Source organism: Harpia harpyja, chromosome 17 (assembly GCF_026419915.1).
Source record: "Harpia harpyja isolate bHarHar1 chromosome 17, bHarHar1 primary haplotype, whole genome shotgun sequence".
In the NCBI taxonomy this organism is placed as follows: domain Eukaryota; kingdom Metazoa; phylum Chordata; class Aves; order Accipitriformes; family Accipitridae; genus Harpia; species Harpia harpyja.
The window spans coordinates 21,198,830-21,219,968 of NC_068956.1; the positions used below are offsets into that span (position 1 = coordinate 21,198,830).

The 21,139-nt window shown below is 40.4% G+C and overlaps 1 protein-coding gene across 3 annotated transcripts; it reads left to right on the forward strand.

The window, feature by feature from the left end:
• The first annotated feature begins 2,317 nt into the window (after positions 1-2,317).
• On the forward strand, positions 2,318-19,459 carry FDX1 (ferredoxin 1). Of its 3 annotated transcripts, none has more exons than XR_008238930.1 (5): positions 2,318-2,597; positions 8,579-8,703; positions 11,527-11,656; positions 12,079-12,240; positions 16,881-17,082. XR_008238930.1 is itself a non-coding variant. In XM_052812614.1 (4 exons), exons 1-4 carry the CDS (start codon positions 2,428-2,430, stop codon positions 16,993-16,995), a joined length of 540 nt encoding a protein of 179 aa, XP_052668574.1. In that variant the 5' UTR covers positions 2,334-2,427; the 3' UTR covers positions 16,996-19,459. The 3 variants fall into 3 exon arrangements, 1 of the variants encoding a protein (XP_052668574.1); XR_008238931.1 differs by having other exon boundaries at positions 2,319-2,597; positions 12,094-12,240; XM_052812614.1 differs by lacking the exon at positions 12,079-12,240 and having other exon boundaries at positions 2,334-2,597; positions 16,881-19,459.
• The last annotated feature ends 1,680 nt before the right edge of the window (positions 19,460-21,139 follow it).

Sequence of the window (21,139 nt, forward strand, 5' to 3'; positions counted from 1 at the left end):
TAATAAATTAATTTATTTAATTAATAAATAATTAGGCCTTCTACCCTTCCAAGGAGTGAAATTTTGGGACTGTTTTACAGTGCAGTTGATACCAGCAAGAAAACTTTAAGAAACGGATAAATACTTCTATGTTCAGTTACTTGAGTTGCATGTGACAGCAAAGGTTTACATTAGAAGGTCCAGAGGATCCCTTTCAGACTTATTTCCTGCATTAACCATTAATTTATGACAAGCAGCCTTCTGGTTAAAGTCAGACTAGATTATCTGATGTGATCTTTTGGCTTTACAATATTAGAAGTCCACATAAAGTTGTAAGTTGTAAGGCAGCTATATACTGCCTTACGAGTATGTATATATGACTGTATGCTGTAGTGACAATATTGAAATAAACTGTATTATTTGTGGCCACATTCTCTTGTGTTGCAAGAGAGTGAAACCTAATGAAAAAGAGCTCAGCGTGGGTGAGGGGATACTGAGGATCGTGCCCTCAGATTATTTATTTCAGTGACTGCTCTATGATATATTCACATGTTAACTGCATTTATATTAATATATGATTTAATAAACATATTGAGTGCATTGATTTCAGTTATATTTAAAAAATATTACTCTATGAATGGTATATTTGAACAAACACAATTATTTTGCTAGTAATCAAAGAACAACTGAAAGCTATTCTGCCTGTATTACACAGTCGCAACCTGTGTAAAGTTACTGCAGCTTCTGCGACAGGTACAGTTTTTAAGGAAATTACCTAGAAAAAATGGTCAGCCTCACGTCAGCTGAAATGTAGAGATACACTGTGCATCTAGATAATTGTAACACTTTTAAAATTCTACACTAAATCTAGATGGGGACAGCAGTAAATTTGTTTTCATGGAAAGAATACTGGATTGTAAAGGATAATGACATGAAACAAGTTTGGTATAACAGGATTCATGCAACGTAGGTGCTATAAAAGCTACTTTGACGTAGCAGTAATTGAAATAAAGCTTAAAAGACAAGATTCAGACTATGTAAAATCTTATGTTGGCCACATTTGTAATGGGTAGAGGGAATCCCTCTGACGACATTGAGTCTAACTTAAGAGGGTAGAAGCTATATACCTGAAGCAGAGAAAACTGGCACATTCAAGTCAATTGGTTTATGGCCAGACAGTTTGGAGGCTCTTGACGTTTCCAGCACAACCTTCTCCTCTTCTTAAAGGTCCTTAAAGAAAAAACACCAGTTTAAGTTATATAGTGTAATGTTACCTCCCTCTTCGATCTTACTCTGACACAACAAAAACCCACTCCTAAAATCAAAAGGCATCAGAACAATCTTAGCTACCTCAAGCGCATCAGAGGTAAACAACATTTCCTCCTTTTCCCCTTTTATTTCCACTCCTGTTTGAATGAATTATTTTGAAATAAATGCTCCATTTCTTCCTCATTCACTCCAGTCTGGGTGTGGTAGACTGAAGGGGATCTACACAACCAGCTAATCAAAACTGGTAATGTGTATACATTGCAGAGAGCCAAATTAAGTCTACACGTCCAGTCTGTAATTGCTCAAGAAATGTCAAAATTTCCTATTGCGCACACTGATATTTGAGCCATTCGCCACAACTGCTCACCTCCTATTAAAACCTCCGATAGCATTGCTGTCCCTTTGCTGATGCCTGGGTTTTCGAAGCTGATCCTCTGTCATAAGAAATAGTTAATGAGGAACTGGGAATTTCTCGGTGGTCCTGCCTGGACAGCCCGGCACACAGCTGAGACTCCAGAGCTGCCAGCTCCACTTCCCTGGGGCCGGGCTTCTGGCACTCCCTGGAGCCAAGGAGCCCAGTCCCTTACAGGCCAGGCCTCCCAAAGGGGCATTTGGGATGTGGAGACGGCTCCTTCGGTGCCACCTCCACAGCGTGTCAGGGACGCCGCCGGGGCCCAGGCAGTGCTGAGCCCTCGCCTTGGCCCGAGCCCTGACAAGAAATCCCTCACAGACCCAACCGCGCAGGGAGGCAGGACATGTCGGGCTCCACGGGACCACCTTCCCGGCAAGACTAGCGCTAGGGCTTGGATTTCGGAACCAGAGAGCTTTCACCGGCCTACGGTGTGGTCTGAGGGAGCAAGAGGGAAGCCGACGGGAAGACGACGCCGGCGGCGGCGGCGGGGCATTCCCCGCCGCCCGCCCCTGGGGCGAGCAGCGCCCTGCGCCTTTTCCGTAAGGCCCGGCCCCTTCCCTCAGCGCATCGCTGCGCGCTTTGCGTAACCCCGCTCCTCCCGTCGCGGGGTCACCGCTCGCCGCCGCCAAAAAGGGGCGGGACATACGCCGCGTAGACGGCTGCGAGAATCGCCGCAGCCCGCGCCAGAGGCGTAACCGCCGGGACTTTGCCCCCGCCCCTCCCCCGGTGCCGGCGCGGAGGCCCCGCGCTCCCGTCCTGCCGCCGCCATGGCTGCCCCGGGGCCGGCCCGGCTGCTCCGGGCCGCCGCCGCCGCTTCCTCCCGCCGCTGGCTCTTCTCCGCCTCGCCGGCAGCCGGGACGAGGCCGGGCTGCGGCAGCGCCGCCGCTGCCGTGAGGACGGCCCGGCTGCTCAGCCTCTCTGCCCGGGCGGTGCTCAGGTAAGGGGGCCGGAGCCGCGAGGCGCCGGGCGGGCTCCTTACAGCGCCGGCCGCCTTGTGCGCCGCGGCAGCGCCGAGCCGCTGCCTGGGCCTCGGCGCTGAGGGCACCCGGGGCCGGCGGCCGCCTGCGGCGCGGGCCGCCCGGGCGAGGACGGGCCGAGCCGGGCCGGCGCTGCGTGACCTTCCCCCGGTCGCTCGGCGCGCCGCGGTGCCCCGCTGCCCCGGCCCTGCCGCTGCCCCGGCCCTGCCGCTGCCCCGGCCCTGCCGCTGCCCGGCCCGCTCGGGGCGGGGGCCGGCCTCCTCCTCGGCCCCCTCACGGCCGCGCTTCGCCCCGGCTCTCGCCGTCCACGCCTGCGGCCGCCGTGGCGGCGGCAGTGGCGCGTCCTGCGGTGGGACCTGCCACCAGCCTGCCCCCGGCGTGTCGGCCGGGGCCAGCTGCGTCCCGCGGGACTGCGCCGGGGGCTGTTAGCTGAGGTGCCTGTGGGCCGGCCCGCGTTAGGCACCGCGCCGACCCAGCGGCGGGGTTAAGGTGCAGGGCCTGTGGGATCCGGAACCCCGCTGAAAGAGACTGTAATGTTACGGAAAGCTGAACCAGGGTTCCTGATGTTCAAACTAGCTTTGTAAACGGTTGTGACCTTATCAGTGTTGCTTTTCCACGCAGTGCAGCGCTTGCGGTTTTGTTTTTTTTTGTTGTTTTTTTGTTTTGTTTTTTTTTTTTACGTGTGTGTGTGAAAGCCTGACTAGGCTCGTGGTATAAGTACAGCACATATCAGGCAGAGCCCCGTACCGCAGATCTGAAGATCTCTTCTGCCTTTGGTATAGTTTTTCTTTACTGAGGAGCACTCTTGCATCTGAGTGTGCAGAACCCCTCCTCTCCTCACCAGTATGTATGACTAGGTGTTTCAAAATGCATTACATCTGTAGACATTTAATATTCCACAGCCCACAACTACAGATTTGCATCTTAGTACATGTAGTCAAAGACTGTTTATGCATAGCCTTCTGGCTTGTAGCTTGTATATTCAAAGATAGGTCAGAGTCTACAGTTAACTTTCAGTATTTAAAATACAGAAGTTTTAAAAGCTTAATTCACTTGCTTGCCACAGAAGTTTATCTGACTTGGAACAGGACCCGCAATCAGCTGCCCAACGTCAGGGGCGTAGCCTAGCCTGTTTCCAGAGGGTTGGGTAGTGCCCTTGCCATCAAAACTGTTTCAGTAGTTTGCCTTTAAACTCCCCTGTAGGTTCTCTGTTAGTTTGTTCCAGCAGATGCTTTTAATATGGAGAGACGAACTAACTCTTTAGTCTAGGACTCCCTAGTATGAGATGGGCAAGTTGCTCATTTAGATCTCTTCTCTGAGTGAACCTGCTGAGTAACTTAAAAATAAGTCTCCACTAAGTGTGTGCCCTGGCGATCAGTTATTTTGAGGTCCCTGATTTGCAGTTTTTAATTCAAAAAATCAAATGGTCTTTGTAAAGTATTGTCAAGTTTTTTAAAGTTATTAAAATCATTGAACAAGGTAAAAATGGGAGGAAAAAGAATACTAAAAAGGGAAAACATTTCCTTACCTAATAGTAATGTAAGGCCTGTAATCCCTCAGGTCTTTCACAAACAGCCTGAGTACGGATTGGAATTTATTCACATTCATTGCGCAAGCATACCAACAGAAAAGCTCATGCAAACAAGTATTTCAGATGTATTGTTTTTATACTCCATGTTGTAACCTGGCTGAGTGAGTGGGGAGAAAAAGAAAATCCTTATTTCTTTCCTATATCAGTGTTTTTTCCATTTATGTACCAGTTATTTTCTCTAGTCTTACTATTTCTGGACATCCTATTACTTGAGACCCAGTTCCTGAACTTCATATAAGTCAGCATTATTCCAGTAAAAAGATAACATCATTGTTTGTATATGTAAAATTAGCTGTATTTGTGTCTATAGGATGAAGACCTAGCTATATAAAATCATCAGCTGAGGTGATTCTTATGAGCGGAGGTTCCCAAGGGTTTCAATGAAGCATCAGGCATTATGTTTTCATTTCCATTTCATTCTTTTGCTCCATTTTTATCCATTATCCTTCCTTTTCATTTCATGTTGAACAGTAGTTATCTCGGAATTCTTTTATACCAGTTTAGATAGCTGTACGATATTTTTTATGCACAACATAATTACTACATGTTTTAAAGATTAGTTCAGATTTATAACTTCTGTATTTTAGTTGAGGCCTGAGCTTCATTCATGAAACTATTCAGGCAGTTAGGTAGGGCTGTTAGATTTACCATTTAATAAAAGATCTGGAAATAGTAGAGTTGGGTCTCGCCATGTGCAACACCAGGCTACAGTTGTTATCTTTGTTTTGTTTGGAGGAATGTAGGAGCTGATTCTTAACTTGGAAGTAATAGCTGAAGATTCAAAAGCGTACTTCTTTTAAGGGGAAAGAGGTAGCTGTCAGGATTTTTAGGGTACTTATTCTTTCTTGCATGGGAGGGAAAATGAACAGCATTTACAGTTCTCTGGTGCTCTTCTGTGTATTTGCAGTATGCTTAATTTAGGGTATCCTAGTGAAACTTCATAACCAAGCTGATAGTACTGTGGTAACTATATGAAGAAATTCATTGTATTTTACATCTGGTGAAAAGGGTTCATCTGAGCATGAATTGGGATATTTATGCTTTATGCAGATTACACAAAATGTGTTTTGTTCTTCCTGATAATCCTGAGGCTATTTATACTTGCATAGAGCTGGCACATGTTTCATGTTAATTGCCTGTGACTAGTTCACAGTATGGTGGTGTTCGGTTGTTTTATTTTTCTTTGCGCAAACAATGTCTGGGTAGACAAAAGCCATGTTTCTTGACATTTATAAAGCCTAAATATTGTTTCATGCAGGTGTGATTATTATTATTTTTATAATGGTATCTCCCAGTCATTGAAAATATCTGTGCAGTATGTGTTTTCATGTCTGACTAGTCTGATTATTATGCACACAGACTTCTGAAAGTATTTTCACCACTCAGGCTCATGCGCAATAAAGCCTCAGTGATTTTTTTAAATTAAACATTTTGGCGATGTGAAGAGTGGTAAAGATGGCAATAACAGAAAAACAGATTCTACTGGAAGACTTAAGAAGGCTGTCTCTAACTTTATTACAAATAAATAAATTTTAGTTTCAGTTATCACCCAGGGTGGATTAGGTCCCATAGAAAAGATTAATTACTATGGCAATCTTTAACAGAATTCAGTGACTTAGTGGTGGTACTTTGCTTTGTCCCCTTGCTGCATGCTGTACCAGTTAGGCATGCATAGCCACAGTGCAGTTCCACAACTGGCTGAAGCTAATGTAAGACTGTTACTACTGAAAAGGGGATCCCACTCCTGTTTCCTCATTTTTGTTCTGGGCAGTGGCATTTCTGTCAGTTTTGCTTGCTGGTTCAGCTGGGACTGCTTTGTTTTTATGGTTGATTTTCAGCCAGATTAGCAAAATGAGCTGACTTGCAGTAGTACTGGTGTAAGGATGATGGAAGGGTGATTTAGAGTGGGGATCACCCAAACCCATGTTCTTATTAGAAAGAGATCGGTTTAAGATGGTGGTGAAGCTTAGATTGTGTTATTGCATCGTAAAGTTGCAGTAACACAGTTGTTTCAAACTGATGTAAATTTCATGTAAGGGGCAGATATGCCCGAGTAGTGGTTCTGACATTCATATGGCCATTGAGCTGTGAAGGTTGGGTTTCAGCCAGTTTTGTTTCCAGACCCAATTTACTGCATGACAGTGTGAGTGCTGGAGGTAGAACACACAAAGGAGGGAGGGCAGCAGCATTCTTCTTGTGGCACTGTGGTGTTATGCCAGGTTAAAGTGTAATTGCAGGTGAAGACAGTTTGAGGTGTGTTTTGAAAACTGGGAGGAAGATGCCTTGTCTTTTACAAAAGTTCCTGTGATCTAATGGATGGCCAGATATCTTGCTGTTTTGTCCATGTTACTTGTCATCTCCTCATCCTATAATAGAGGAAAGGGTATGTTTTGGATATTGAACAAATATTTACTACTTGTCATGTCTATACCTTGGGCAGATGATGCCCATAAATGCAAGTACATCTTGCATTGTGTCTCCTGTCAGGGTTGCATTTGTCATGTTGACAGAAATATTTCAGTAAATGAGAGTGTATTTTGGTGAGCTCTGGAAGGGCTTTTTGAAGCTGTTTAAAATTACACTGTCAGTGGTTTACTTTGGCTGTCAGAATGTGGATCTATACCTTTGCAGATGCAATCTAAACCCATCAGTCTTAAACTACCAGTGGAGGTGGTGAATTTTGTACTAGTATATCTAAGAAGTAGGTGCTTGTTTCCTTGATTGTGCCGAGAGGTGTTGGCACAGCAGAGGAGCAAAAAGAAGAGCAGAGTGGTAACCTAAACTCCCACAGAACGGTTTGCTGGAGGTGGTCCTTTGATATCATAGGTGACTGTACAACATCAATTACATTTTGTAAAGATATATCTTTAAGATTTCTGAATTTTATTATAGTTCATGCTTCGGTTGCATTCTGCAGATCAGCAAGGTCAATCCTTCATTATTGATTATAATTTTGGAATGAATTTATAGTTAATAGTAGCTTGTGGCTGCCTTCCAGAGAATGGACTGAGGGATGATATGACAAGAATTGAACACGACATCATAATGAATCATGGTGCGTACTGCTGCCAACAGAGCTTACAGTTGTGGCAAGTGTATTAAGTCTAGAGCAACAAACATTTGTTGTTTTTCAAAACAAGCTAGGACTCAGATTGCTAAAAACACATTTCCTTTTACAGCCAGTTCTAAAAATAATCTGTTCACTGATGTTTTAGTATGACCACTTTCAAATCTTTGCTTTAATATTCAGCTATACAGGTTAGAGTTTTCCCGGGGGTGACTTGATTTTTCAAGCTTGTATGCGTTCCATAGGATAGATCACTCAAGGCCCACAGTTACTAAAAGGATTAAAGGTAATATTAAGCATGCTGTTCTTAAACATGGATTTCACATTGAAACATAGATTTTTGCATTAGCTTTCAGCTGTTCTATTTGTATCACTCATCTCTTGGCAGGTTTCTTCACTGTCCATCCAACAAGTTTTTCTTGTTTTGCTCACTATAGGAAAGAAAATAGTCTGCTTAAAAACAAACAAACTGTATTTTATTTGTTAGTATATTAAAAGCTTTCCTTTAATTTGCATGTGAAATAACATCATATTGGACACAAAACCCCTCTATTTTTTCCCATATTAAAAGCTTTAGTCTTAAGAAATTTTTATGCAGGCTGCAAAATAATTTTTTCTTAAATAAACATAATTGTCTGAAAAGCAAGGTAGGAAAATATAAACCCTTCTTTCTTTGAAGCCAGTGTCAAAACTTTGAACTTCACTAGAATTAATATTTACAAGGTGAAATCCTAGGAGAATCTGTGCTCAAAAAAAGCAGAATGCTTTTGGAGTATTTCTATTTTGGGGAGGAGAGGAGAATTAAATTTTGGAACTAATAAAGTAAAATGTCTTAAACTCTAAGCAGAAATAGGAAAATTTAAAATTGGCCCTAAATGATAATGATGAGAACAATTAAAATTTCATAAATCCAAAGCAAGAGTCTGCAGAAAGGTATGTAGAGAAGCATTTAAAATAAGCTCTTTTATTTGATAAAAATACAAATATTGTGCCTAAAATAAAATGGCTCTGACTCTCTTCAGTGAAAGGCAAAGCATCAGGATCCTATATAGCTTCTAGTGACAAAATACAAACCAAGCTTTTTTTCTTATTTTTCATGGCCTTTGTTCAATGTACAGCAGTAAATGCCTGTACCTGTTACAGCTTTTAAAAGCCAGTAACTTAGGTTTCTGTGCTCTTAGAGTTGATACTGATTACTGGTTTAGTAGTATTCAATCAATTTTAAAGATCTAAAAAAATCTAGAATTCTTTCTTTAATTCCATTATATACTTTTCTTTTTCAGCTCAGAAGATAAAATAACTGTTCATTTCATAAATCGTGATGGTGACAAACTAACAGCCAAAGGAAAACCTGGGGATTCACTGCTGGATGTTGTTGTTGATAATAATCTAGACATAGATGGTTTTGGTAAGTAGATTCACTGAATACTGTATTCAGTGTCTAGAAATTATGTTCTTTTACCAGTTTATTCATAAATATTTATAGAATCGTTTAGGTTGGAAAAGACCCTTAAGATCATTGAGTCCAACCATAAATGAATATTTATTTATTAATTTATTTGTAAAACCTCGCTGTACTCTATTTGGATTTTCTCCCCATTGTTTTTTTCCTGCAGGTGCATAAAAATTTTGGGTCAAGTTCTAAAAAAATGTTTGTGGTGAGCCTTCCTTGAATGTTAAAGGAGTGGAATGTGGACAGTGCTGTCAAGGTGGAATCTGAAAGATGCCACCTGCATACTCTTCTGAGCTGAAAGGTTCTGGAGGCAAAACTGGTGTATTTCTAACAGTGTCTGGTTACTTCTGTATTGCCATACTGTCTCTATTTATTATCAGGCTTTTTGTGGCACAAATTGCTGTAGTATTTGACTGCTAAGTGAAAGAAACGATCAAATTCATGTCAGTTAGCAGGGAAGAGGAAAAAGTTTGGTTCTTATTGAAGGACTGGGGTGAAGTAGACCAATGTCCTAGTAAAATTCTAACTCGGTACAAGTTCTGTTTAAAGTCGGAATAGGAGGAAGTTACAACACCTCCCATTTCCTTCAAACTTTTGCACTTTCCATAGTTAGTTAGTTCCAGTGAAGTTGTAGGATTCTGCCCATGCAAAGCAGTGGTATTTGGTAATGGCAATTAAGTACCTCAGGACAGATATTTACATGAACATGTGCTTCATGAATTTAATAGTACAAACTAAAGCAGGAAGACGAAGTACAATTTGCATGAGTGAATGCATAGCATGGAGCAACTAGAGGAAAAAAATAAGTAGTAGGCTAGTGTAGCACAGTTTGAAATCTGAGGTATGTTTTATTTAAGTGTAAATAAATTTCACTCCTAGTAATAAAATTATTGCAAAGATTTTAAATCTCAGACTTACGTCTGAGATAACAGTTATGTCTAGAGTTGCATACATCTGGGGAAGAAGAATTGCCTCTTAAAAATTGTAATGCTTTGGAATAACTAGCTTTATGTATTGCTTATTAAATGTGTCATACAGGCTTATGGCTAGTCTTCTTGTATTCTACAGTAAATGTTCTCTTGGTTTGTGTAAATAGCAGCCATGTTAAAGCATTATGGTAAAGTGGAAAAAAGATAATGCTGTCAATAAACAGAAGCCAAACTAAAATTTGGAGTTGCTGTAACAATTGTTAATTATAACATGTGCTAGTCCCATTTAAATAATCATTTGCTAATGAAACTTCATACTAGGGCAGAGAAATAATGCAGTATAAATAATGTAAAAATGTATGTTCTGTTTTTAGAAAAAAGTACTGAGGGGGGGAAAAAGTAAAATGTAAACCTTACCTGTTTACTCCTATCACTAGGGGGCATCCCGTGTGCAGTAATAATAGAAATATCATTGTATAAAGACTTAGAAAACTGTTGAATGATTCAGCTGCACTCATTCTGTTTGCTGCTGCTAGCTTTACAGTTGCAGAAATATCTTCCACTGTTCAAATGGACTGGTCAGTGTTCTTTCTTCCCCCACCCCCTTCTCCCCTCACCTCCCCCAACATTAAAATGCTTAAACTGCTGATACAACAAATTTTACATTATTTGGCACTTTAAATAAACTCTACTTTTTCACATGCATTTGTATGTACTTGAAGACGTGATATATTTTAAAAAATCAAGTCTTCTAGTACAGTGTCATGCTCACTTTGAATATATGCTGTTGATACCATTACAACATGTAACAGCACGGTGCTTTCTGTATGGTTCTTGTGGTCTGATGATGAATCCCACTGTTTCTTTCCATAGCGGTGGAGCCTTGCTTCCCTTTGTTTCCATATGAGTACAAAGGTGATGTGGTCACAATACTCTTGGTTCTGCTTTCCCTGGAAATGAGTAAATAAATGAAACTTGGCTAATGCTTCTATCAGTTCAAATCAGTGGTGGGGGTTTGTGTGCCTCAACCCCAATTTCTGCACAAGTATGAAGAGTTCAGCTTTCTCCTCCTCTTGAAGTTGCATGTTTCTTCTTCAACAAAGTGGAGAACTTGGTGTCAGCCCTGTACAGTGGCAGAGACAAATTTGTTAGTGTTCAAACTTCTGCTGTTCTGTGATGACCTAGCAGGTAGATGTAGTTGATGCTTGCTCTGTTCAACCCTAGCAAATTATTAGATCCTTGGCTTGGGCTGAATTGCCTAGTAATATGTTGTATTCTTTTAACACAGAGAAAACCATCTCTCTAGCCTGACTACCTTTGTTGCTGTGAATTAGTGTTCTGTTGAGTGAGAAGAAATACCACGTATAAAATCCCTCCTTCGTGTACTTCGGAGGAATTTTTTGTATAGCAGGTGTCTTCTGTTGAACTTCTTGAAGAAACCTTCTCAAAACCATGGGAAAGAGAGGGATGGAAGGATCAGCCTTGGAAATAAATTAAGTAGTGTTGATTCACAGCATTGTCTGCTTTTGCATTCTTATAATAGAAACCTTTTATTTCTTTAAATGGTGGAAAGGGAATTAATTAGTTAAGTATTTTAACTAATGACACCATTCAAGTAAATATTAATCTTGTAGGAACTCTAGAAGTGCTATTGACAGTTGAATGCGGAGTAGATATGTGAACATGGGAATATATGAAGCATCAATTTTACTAATCAATAGAGATACTTCTTGTATGAGACAAACATATATGAAGTATGAAGGATTTCTTGTGAAATTCTGCTGTAATTCTGTTGTAATTTGAAACTTGGATTTTCTGTTATCTTGATTTTTTTTTTTTTTTCCTTTAGGTGCATGTGAAGGAACGCTAGCCTGTTCAACTTGTCATTTAATCTTCGAAGACCACATATTTGAGAAACTAGATGCAATTACTGATGAAGAGATGGACATGCTGGACCTGGCATATGGCCTCACAGAAACGTAAGGCAACATAATACTTCACTACATCAAAGAATGGAAGGAAGGGTTTGCAGATGGGGCAGTCCAGTATTCTTAGAATGCCTTAATCAGCTTTTAATGAATAGCTGGATTCTGTTACAGAAATGGGACTGCCAAGTTTAAATATTGTTTATCTGAATTCATATTAAAAAGATGTCAGTATTGTTTTTGTAACTGAAGAGTGGTAGTTCTCAGTACTTGTTCTTCAGAGGTGTCTGATGCAGAAGTGTCAGATATTGAAGTATGACCAAAAACCCAGTTCCTTCAACAAAAACTGCCACTGCTGTCGTGTGTGAATTTTCTAGTTCTTGTTTCCCTTCCCTTCTGTTTTCTGTCTCCATTAGTCTGTAGCTAGTTAATGTATTTAATAAATGTGTTTACGTTAGTATTTTAGTTTTGGTCAGATCTTCTTTTCACAGAATCACAGAAGGGTTGAGGTTGGAGGGGACCTCTTGAGGTCATCTGGTCCAACCCCCTGCTCAAGCAGGGCCACCTGGAGCCGATGCCCAGGACCATGTCCAGACAGCTTTTGAATCTCCAAGGATGGAGACTCTACAACCTCTCTGGTATTTATGTACATTGATAAGATCCTCCCCCCAAGCCTTCTCTAGGATAAACAGTGTCCCACATGGCAGTCTCCCCACTTGTCATGCTTTGACTCATGTCAGAGTGCTCTTGGTGCACAGAAGCTAGATTCCCTTTTGGGTGAAACTAATCCTAAAGTGTGGTCTAACTGCTAATGGGCATTTCACTGCATAGGATTAGACTAGTGGTAGTCTAAAGTAACCCTCTGTTCTACATCTCCTCCACCATCGCATGCCTTGTAATTAGGGTGTGACATTCTCATCACAGACCCATTCCTAGTGGGTTGCACTACTTGCTGGTGTACATGTAGCCTATATCATAGAACGTACCCACGTGAATGGTAGGCAGCTATGCCTTACAAGGTTTCATAAGCCATTTCCTTCATGCTTCAGTGGAACTGCTTGTTGAAGTTTTTGAGAATCTCTCCAGTGTCAGAGGGCTTTATACCTGGCCTGTATAGCATAGGGTTTTTTATGTCTCTGCAAAGAAGTACTCTGAATTAACTCATTTATCTCCTTATACCAGTAATTGAATCCTGTACTAGTTGTTTCTACATGAGATTATACTTCTTCTCACTTCAGCCAAATCTTAACTTTTCTGGGAGGCTGTGAAGGCAAAGAAGTCAAGCTATGCAAAACTTGTTTCAGTTTCTTTTGTTTTATCCTTTTTCCTGTCTGCCAAAAAACATTTTCAATTTTGAAAAAATCATAAGCCTATTAAGTGCAAATTTACTTCACTCTCACTATCTACCATAATTCTCATAAGAGTAACTTTTAGTCTCTGGGCCAAACCAATTCCTAAATAGCTCTGGAGGCCAATGATCTAATAAAAAACTTTTTTCTTTGGCAATCTTTAATTAAAGGTTTAATGCAAGGAGTTTTTACTGAAGAACTGAAAAACAGTAGAAAGCCAGAGCACTCTGTTTAAATATTTCTGTTTTCTCTCAAGGTTCCTCAGGCCAAATTAAGTTTTAGACCCTCTGAAGGCTCTTGTTTCTTCTATCAGGTTTTCCTAACATCATGTGTTCTTCCTTTGGCCAGGGATCTTTCATGTGTGTGGGAGGTTGACTTTTCTGGAAGACAGAGCTTTAAGTGACCGGTGTTTGCTATAGGTTACCTGGTCTCCTGTGTTGATATCAACTTGTGTAATGGAGATGTACTGCTATGCTCTGTCATAAGTATAAGGATAAAAGCTTCTTGTCAGTGACTCTCTGTATTTGGGAAAGTTTCAGCTAGCAGCTGCCGTGAAAGCTCATGTTTTTTAAAAGGAGGGACTAATTAGGTAAAAACAAAATTGTTTTAACTGCAGAACAGTAGAGATTATTAAAAGTAGTAAGATGGGGGGATGCAAACACTGGCAAGTTAAGTGTTTAAAAAGAATACTGAAAAAAAAAATAAGCTGAGAAACAGCTTGCTAAAAAGTAGAAAAATATTTTTTTTCTAACCTATCAGAAGCAGGAAACTTGTCTGCATGAAGAGCCAATGGGTGATGTAGAAGGTGCACTTAAAATATAAAAAGATAACATAAAAGCAAAGTGTCTTTTGCACTGTTATCTCTAGAGATGTTATGGGATATCCATGCACTGGAAGCTTTTTTCGCAGAGGTCTTCCTGCAGTATCTGTCTCAAACTGATGTGTCCATAGAAGTAGTATTACAGCAAATAAGTAAAATGAGGAGTGACAAATGGTAATGACTAGGTAGTATTCACCCAGGCATTCTACAGGAATTCAGTATGACATTTCTGAACTACTGTCTGTAAGGCTTAGTTAGTTGGGTTAAAACTGATTCCACATCAAAGGAATGGAAGGTAGCAACAACTTTTAAAATGAGATCATTGGAACTGGAGAACAGTGAGTCTGATTCCATACTGGATGCATTAATCATGTGTGTATGGGCTGTTGCTTTTTTATAGTTTCTACTACATAATGGTAAGGAAAGAATTCAACAGAGCTTTTGTAGAGGTATGTAACAGATACGGGAGCTCTTCTGATGAGTCACTGAGCATGAAGAAAGATCTTACAGTTCATGTAGTTTACTTAGGTCCAGAAATCCTTTACTAAGTTTTGAGTTGGAGTGGGTTAAGAGCAAAGGCCCTGTAAAGGATCGGTAATTGGTTAAAAAAAACCCACATTTTTTTTTTAACAGGGTAGAAGTATTTGGCTGTCTGGTAAGTCTCTGTGATCAACAGTGTGATCTAAAAGTGATCAGTGCTAGGTTTTATGTAGTGAGCGTATTTGTGAAAGACTTGGGAAAAGAAAATGAAGAGTAAAGTTTGTGTATACTGCTATGTTATTCAGTGTGTGTCATGGTTTAACCCGGCAGGCAGCTAAACACCACACAGCTGTTTGCTTACTTCCCCCCCTGCAGTGGGGTGGGGGAGAGAATCAGAAGGAAAAAAAAAAAGCAAAATTCGTGGGTTGAGATAAAGACAATTTAATAGAAGACAGAAGAGGAAGGGAAAATAATGATAAAAGAATTAGAATATACAAAACAAGTTATGTGCAATGCAGTTGCTCACCACCTGCACACCAATGACCAGCCAGTTCCCAAGCAGCAACCCCCAGCCAGCTTTCCCCCAGTTTATATGCTGAGCATGACATCACATGGTATGGAATATTCCTTTGGCCAGTTTGGGTCAGCTGTCCTGGCTGTGTCTCCTCCCAGCTTCTTGTGCCCCCCCAGTCTACTTGCTGGTGGGGTGGTGTGAGAAGCTGAAAAACTTACAGTTGTTGCAGAGCAGTGTTTACACTAAAACATCAGTGTGTTATCAACATTATTCTCATCCTAAATACAAAACACAGTGCTATACCAGCTACTACAAAGAAAATTAACTCTATCCCAGCTGAAACCAGGACAGTGGGGTAAAATCGAAAACTGTCAGTGAAGACACACACAAAGATTTTGTGCTGTTGAGTGATAGGAGATGAAGTTTGGTGTTAAAAGGTGCAGATAAACGCATATGGAGAGATGGGTAGAACAGTGGTAACTTTGCATACTAGAAATAGTCTGTCAGCTAGGTAGTGTCTTTCCAGCAATGTCAGCTTAAGGTTTGGTGTAAACAAAAAAACCCAAACAAACAAAAAACATACCCCCCCCCCCCCCCAAAAAAACAAAACCAACAAAAAAATCCCAACTCAAAAAGGTAAATGGAACATAGGCAATATTAGGTAGGAACAGGTAGAAAACCAGAAAATACCATTACATGATAAAATGGGGATTCACTATATCTTTATATTTGTGCAACTCCAACTTCCTGTTTTGTTGTTTTTTCCCTTTTGTTAAGGTAGTAGAATGAGAGGAAATAAAGGGAAGGCCTATAGAAGTGGTTAAAGGGGGAATGGCTTTCATGCAGGGATTGACTAAATCATCTTTTTGGGGGTCCAAGGCTCTTCAGCTTCAAGAGGTGGGGGAATCTGGTTAAATACCTGTAAAACTGTAAATGCTGTGGAAGAATTTGAATAGGAGAAGGTAGTTTGTTTCTCACAGTGTTATTTAGCACTGCCTAGGGTTTTTTGTACTGCTGTGTAGCAGGCTCAAAACAAAGGGCAGTGCTGTTTCACATGAAGCGAATCCATTGCCACACTACAGAGTACATACGCAGTTAGCATTGGTCTTTAGTGAAAAACAGACACTTCAGTAAAATTAAGCCTTATGGGCAATGGCCATACATATAAATATCAGAAATCACAATCTCTAATAGATTTCATTTCTAAAGCTATTCTTATGGATGCATATTCATGAGATTAAATCTTCTGGTAACGTATGTATTTATACATACATTCCAGTAATTTGAAGTTGATGTATACAGTCATTTACATAGAAGTATTACTTCCAAGTATAGTACTGAATTGGGAGCTTTAGCAACAGTTGATCACTACATGCTTGAAAGAGCTCTGTATAGATATTAATGTAGTACCATTTTTTTATAATATCTCTGCCTATGTTCCTATACTGATTAAATTATTCAACTGGTGCTACAGAACATTGCCCATCCTTGCTGATGTATTCTATACTTAAGTACCACAGCATGGACACTGAATTAAAGATATCCCAGCAGTAAAAGTGGCTTGTGATATCTGCAGAATTTTGTTGTAGTATTACATATTTTGATTTTAATTGCTCACATACAACATTTTTTCATGCTGAATGATAGGTAGAAAAATGAAGGATTGCATCTCCTCAGGTGCCATGAGTATTTTATCCTTCTCCTTCCTATGTTTCTTGTCTTTTCACTCTTACCTTTCTGGCTTAATGACCCAATCTTGAGTTGTTTATTTTGAAAACAAGTGTCATTCCCTGCACTCGACTGAACTATTAGTGACCCGTTGAAAATGGAAGGGTCACCCTTGTTATATGTTGTCTCAGCAAGTAGGAAGTACTTGCTGTACAACTTTCCAATGTACTGAACTCTGTTACTTAACATAAATCATGATTATTGCTATGTATATCTTTGCATTGATGTGTGCAGTTCACTATGGGTCTTGATTACGAACAGGCACAAGAGTGGCTGTTTCTAGATCGTAATGTGTTTGGGATGGCTGAACGTTGGAGGCATAAGGGGGTAAATGCTGTTGGATATATGATTGGCTAGAACTAATGACAATGTCCTATTTCCCTACAGATCACGTTTAGGCTGCCAAATCTGCTTGAAGAAATCGATGGATGATATGACGGTTCGAGTACCAGAAGCTGTTGCCGATGCTAGACAATCAGTAGATATGAGTAAAAACTCCTAAAAGAAAATATTTTAGGGGTTTTAAAGAAGCTTAATTATTTTTATAACTTATTTTTAAATGTGTAATTAAATATGGAAACTTACATAATTGTGAGTTATTTTATATGACTATCAATATTAGACTAATGCTATTTTAATTTTCTTTATAGAACCTCCTATATTTTTACGCTTAAAATGCAATAATACTTCTTATAAGTGATCATTGGATTATAAATGTTAGCAAGTGTACTACAGATTTCATATGACATTTTTCTGCCAAAACCTCTAATGATGTTTGAGAACTGGATCATGTCTACAAGACTTCTGAAAACCCCTGGCGTTTCTAGGTTTCAGACCTGGATATGCAAGAGAACAAAACTTGTAAGACTGCATGGAGTCTCTTTAAAGTGTTGCCATTAAAGATGGTGTGCTCAGAGCTAATTCATGTTCTCAGTATATATGATACTTCCTCAGCAAATAGTGGATTTTCAGGGTAGGGATTTTCCAAACTTTGGAATCTTAATGAAATGTGGCAAATAGTCTTGCAAAAGTACTGTTAAAACCATGAGATCTAGGGGCCAATACAGAATGTTGGCACCTGCAGTTTAATTGCTGCAGTGCATCTCTGTTGCCCAAATCAGAAGTCAATAAACCTCAACTGTATTTACGTTTGGCTACACCACAAATACAGGGATACACATGACTTAGGAGAGTAAAGCCTTGGAGCTGCCTAATGGGACAGCATAACCACTGGAGGTAACAGTAAATTCTTGCTGTTCTCTGGAGATGGCTGAGTTGGGATTGAAGATGGCAATCTTTGTCAACATAAGATTTGTTCTGAAATCTTTATCCCTTTTTCGGTTTTGAGCTTGTTCAGGAGGCAGTCTCATGTTAGCTAGGGCATTCAGCTTAAAGAGATTCCTAGATTCTGGGCCTTGCTCTCAGGATCATTTCAATAATGGTTGATGTGAAATGACCAAGTATATTTATTCCATAATGATGGACTAGGTTCCCCAGAAGGGGTAGGGAGACCCCCATGGTGGGATAGTGTGTGGACTGATGATGAAGACCTTTCAGTTGGATTTTTTTTTAATCTTTCTAAAGTAGACCAAAATAAAATAATGTCTTTAAGACTCTACTATTCTCTCCATTTTTTGTTGCCTAAATATTTAAATAAAATGGCTGTCACCAACAGAGTAGTTGTTACCCTTTTAAGGTTATTTTAATATTTTGGGTGTATTTATATAAAAAACATGTTTGTTTACATTTGAATGATCTAATGCATTCATTAATGCCTTATTTGAACTGGTGACAATGACATCTAGACATCTTTTCTTCTATTATTGTATTTATGGGAGATAGGAAAAAAATATTATTTTTTCCAGTGTCGAATATTGGGATTATTTTGAGCTTCATAAAGAGGAAAGAAAAAAGAAGTTCCTTTGTTATAAAAAAATATTTTCTAGAACTGTACTGAAAATAGATCTAGTTCAGATTCTTTGATTTCCTTTCTGAGTGGCTATTACTTTGTTTCCTGGTGTTCCCTTTGGACTTTCCCCTAAACCAAGATATGCTTAATGTGCTCTGCTCAGAACTTAATCATATAGGGTTTTCAGAATACACTTCCTATCTCATCTAATTCAAAATATTACTTCAGAGTTGAAATTTCCTGGCTTTTTGAAAGACGCAGAGAGTGAGGTCAGGGAGGAGGATGGAAATAAATTGAAGAAATGTTCTGAAGATACTGCTGTCTTCCTCTTCAACTGCTGTGACTCTAACCATAATTTAGAGGTTACCTTCCCACAATCAGGCGCTAAGGTAAATCAGTTCTCACTTTGTATTGCCTTTGTCCTGAGTTCATTTATATGCAGTAATTATTACTAAATCTTGAACTTTTTTTTTTTTTTTTTTAATGAGAGACATGGCTCTTTAGCTTCCAAGAGAGGGAACTCGGGTCGTAACCAGATGTACTGTGCATTCTTACATCGGAAAGAAATCTGAGGTTTCGGTATAGCTGTGGGGTTTAGGGGCAGATGTTGGTGTTTGGGTTTAGGGGTTTTCTTGGGTTTTGTTTTGGGTTTGTTTTCTTTTTTCTTTCCTTTTTTTACGACCAGCACCAGGCACTTCTCCATGTGGGAATCTTGAAGCGCTTAACACTGTGTTAAACAAATGTGAAACAGCTCTCATGTGACAGTTTCCTTCCTAAGCCAAGGTTGTTTTGTTGTGTGTTTCCTGTGACAGCTGCTCATAACAAAGACTTTGACTCTCCTATAGTGTGCCTGTGGAAGGAATTTAGCACAGCAAGGCAAAAAAGGACACTTGAAAGTTCTTTTTGAATTCTAGAGGTATCCCATATTGCATGCAAATGGAAATCTCGGAAGGCAAAGGAACTGACATGTAATCCCCAAAATGCACAGCTCAGAGATACTTGTTTCCTTATTGTCAAAATGATTTGCAAATAAATCTTATTTTATACCACTTTCTGACACACCTTGTTTGTATTGATTTTTCTTCCCTTTTTCTCCAAGCCTTTGAATGCATTTCTGGATGTAAAATGGAACTTAACAGTTAATGATGCACATTCAAGTGTAAGTATGAATTATTGTGCAGTGACACACAAAGCATCAAAACTAGTTAAATATATATTTACTTCCTTGTCCAAATAAAGTTTACAGGTAACTTGCTTTCTAAAAGCATTTCTGTTCTCTGTAAAAACATGAAATTGGTGGGTCTCTTCTGTCTCTCTCCCCTCAAAAATGAGGAGAAAATGAGAACTGACTGTTCGTTTGCTTCTAAACTTGGCTTTACAACACATGCTTGCAGTCTGGGGAGGAAACAGACCTTTAATTCACAAGCATTGGGGGGTGGGGGGCACTGCCTTCTGATTCATGGGGGTAGAAAGGTCCCTTGGATTTGCTTGGTTTTGTGAGGAAGCCAGGCCAAAACCACCCTCTGGCAAAAGGAAAGGTCCTGTAGTCCCCTCTGCCTTTCTGAGAGTGGGGGGGGAAAGTGTGTCTGTGGCTCTAGGTCATGTCCCTTGCCCTCCACCCACTTAAACCCCAGTCACGTTTGGTGTCCTACTGGCTTCTGTTCTGTGTAGGAGCCAGTAGTCCCTGTCCCCATTTCTGTGACGTTTTGTGTGTGTATGTTTGTGTGATGTCTGAAGGGGAAAGAAGGAGGTGCCCTGCACTCCCATGTCACTAGATCTTGTTCTGCTGGGGGAAGTTTCCATCATCTGGACTGCAAGCCATCACTGGGGAGAGGAGAAGGCAAGTTCTCCAGGCAGTTTGTTACTTCTTGGACAGAAATCTAAATCTGAAGTTCACCATTTTTGGCTACAGGGCTCCAAAAGATTGAAGGTAGCTGTATCCAAACCAAATTCACATCCCAGTTGGAGGTAAGCTGAAAAGGCCATGTCCAAAAAAGCTGCAGTGAAAATGGCAGTGCTTCCCTCACTCGCAGGTCCGGGCTAGGGCATGGGGAAGATTCCCTACAGCCTGACTGTTCTGCCCTCACAGAGGACAATGTGGTATACAAAGACAGGGTAGACAAAATGAAAATGCTGATTCCTTGGAAGGAAAAAGGAGAAATAAATCTTTAAAGGAGAAGAGATGGAACTCAAGCTGAATTGCTGAGGTATCAAATAGAAAATGTTGGGAAGAGGCTGCAGCTGCTGTAGCTGCTTTCTCCTCAAATGATCTGAAAATGTGAAAGGGAAACAGGGATTTCTTGCATCATGGGGGGAGGCTGTTGCTTCTATGGGTGGCCGTGTAGATCCATGTGCTGCTCTGGGCTGTAGTGCCTTGGTGCTCTTTCTCTCCCTGTTGCACTGCCAGGAGAGCAGCAAGGAGGGCGGTTCATGCATAAAACAACAGGCATTAAAAGTAACTGAGATTTACTTTCTAATCTACTGGCCACCACTTCCTTTTTTATGTGAAGTTAAATGCTTTTTTGATGTGAACCAGTCCAAATTTAAAAATGTCTTAAAAGTAATTTCTGACCAGCAGTGATTTAGCATTTGCAACTGGGGAAATCTCTTCAACTAAAGCTGTGGCCTCATTGTGCTTAGAGGAGTATCTCTGGGGTCCTCCTCCACGGTTCTGGAAGCTCCCCTGACCCCAGCCCAGCAGCCAAAACGTTATTTTGAGCACTGTTTAATGCTGCTT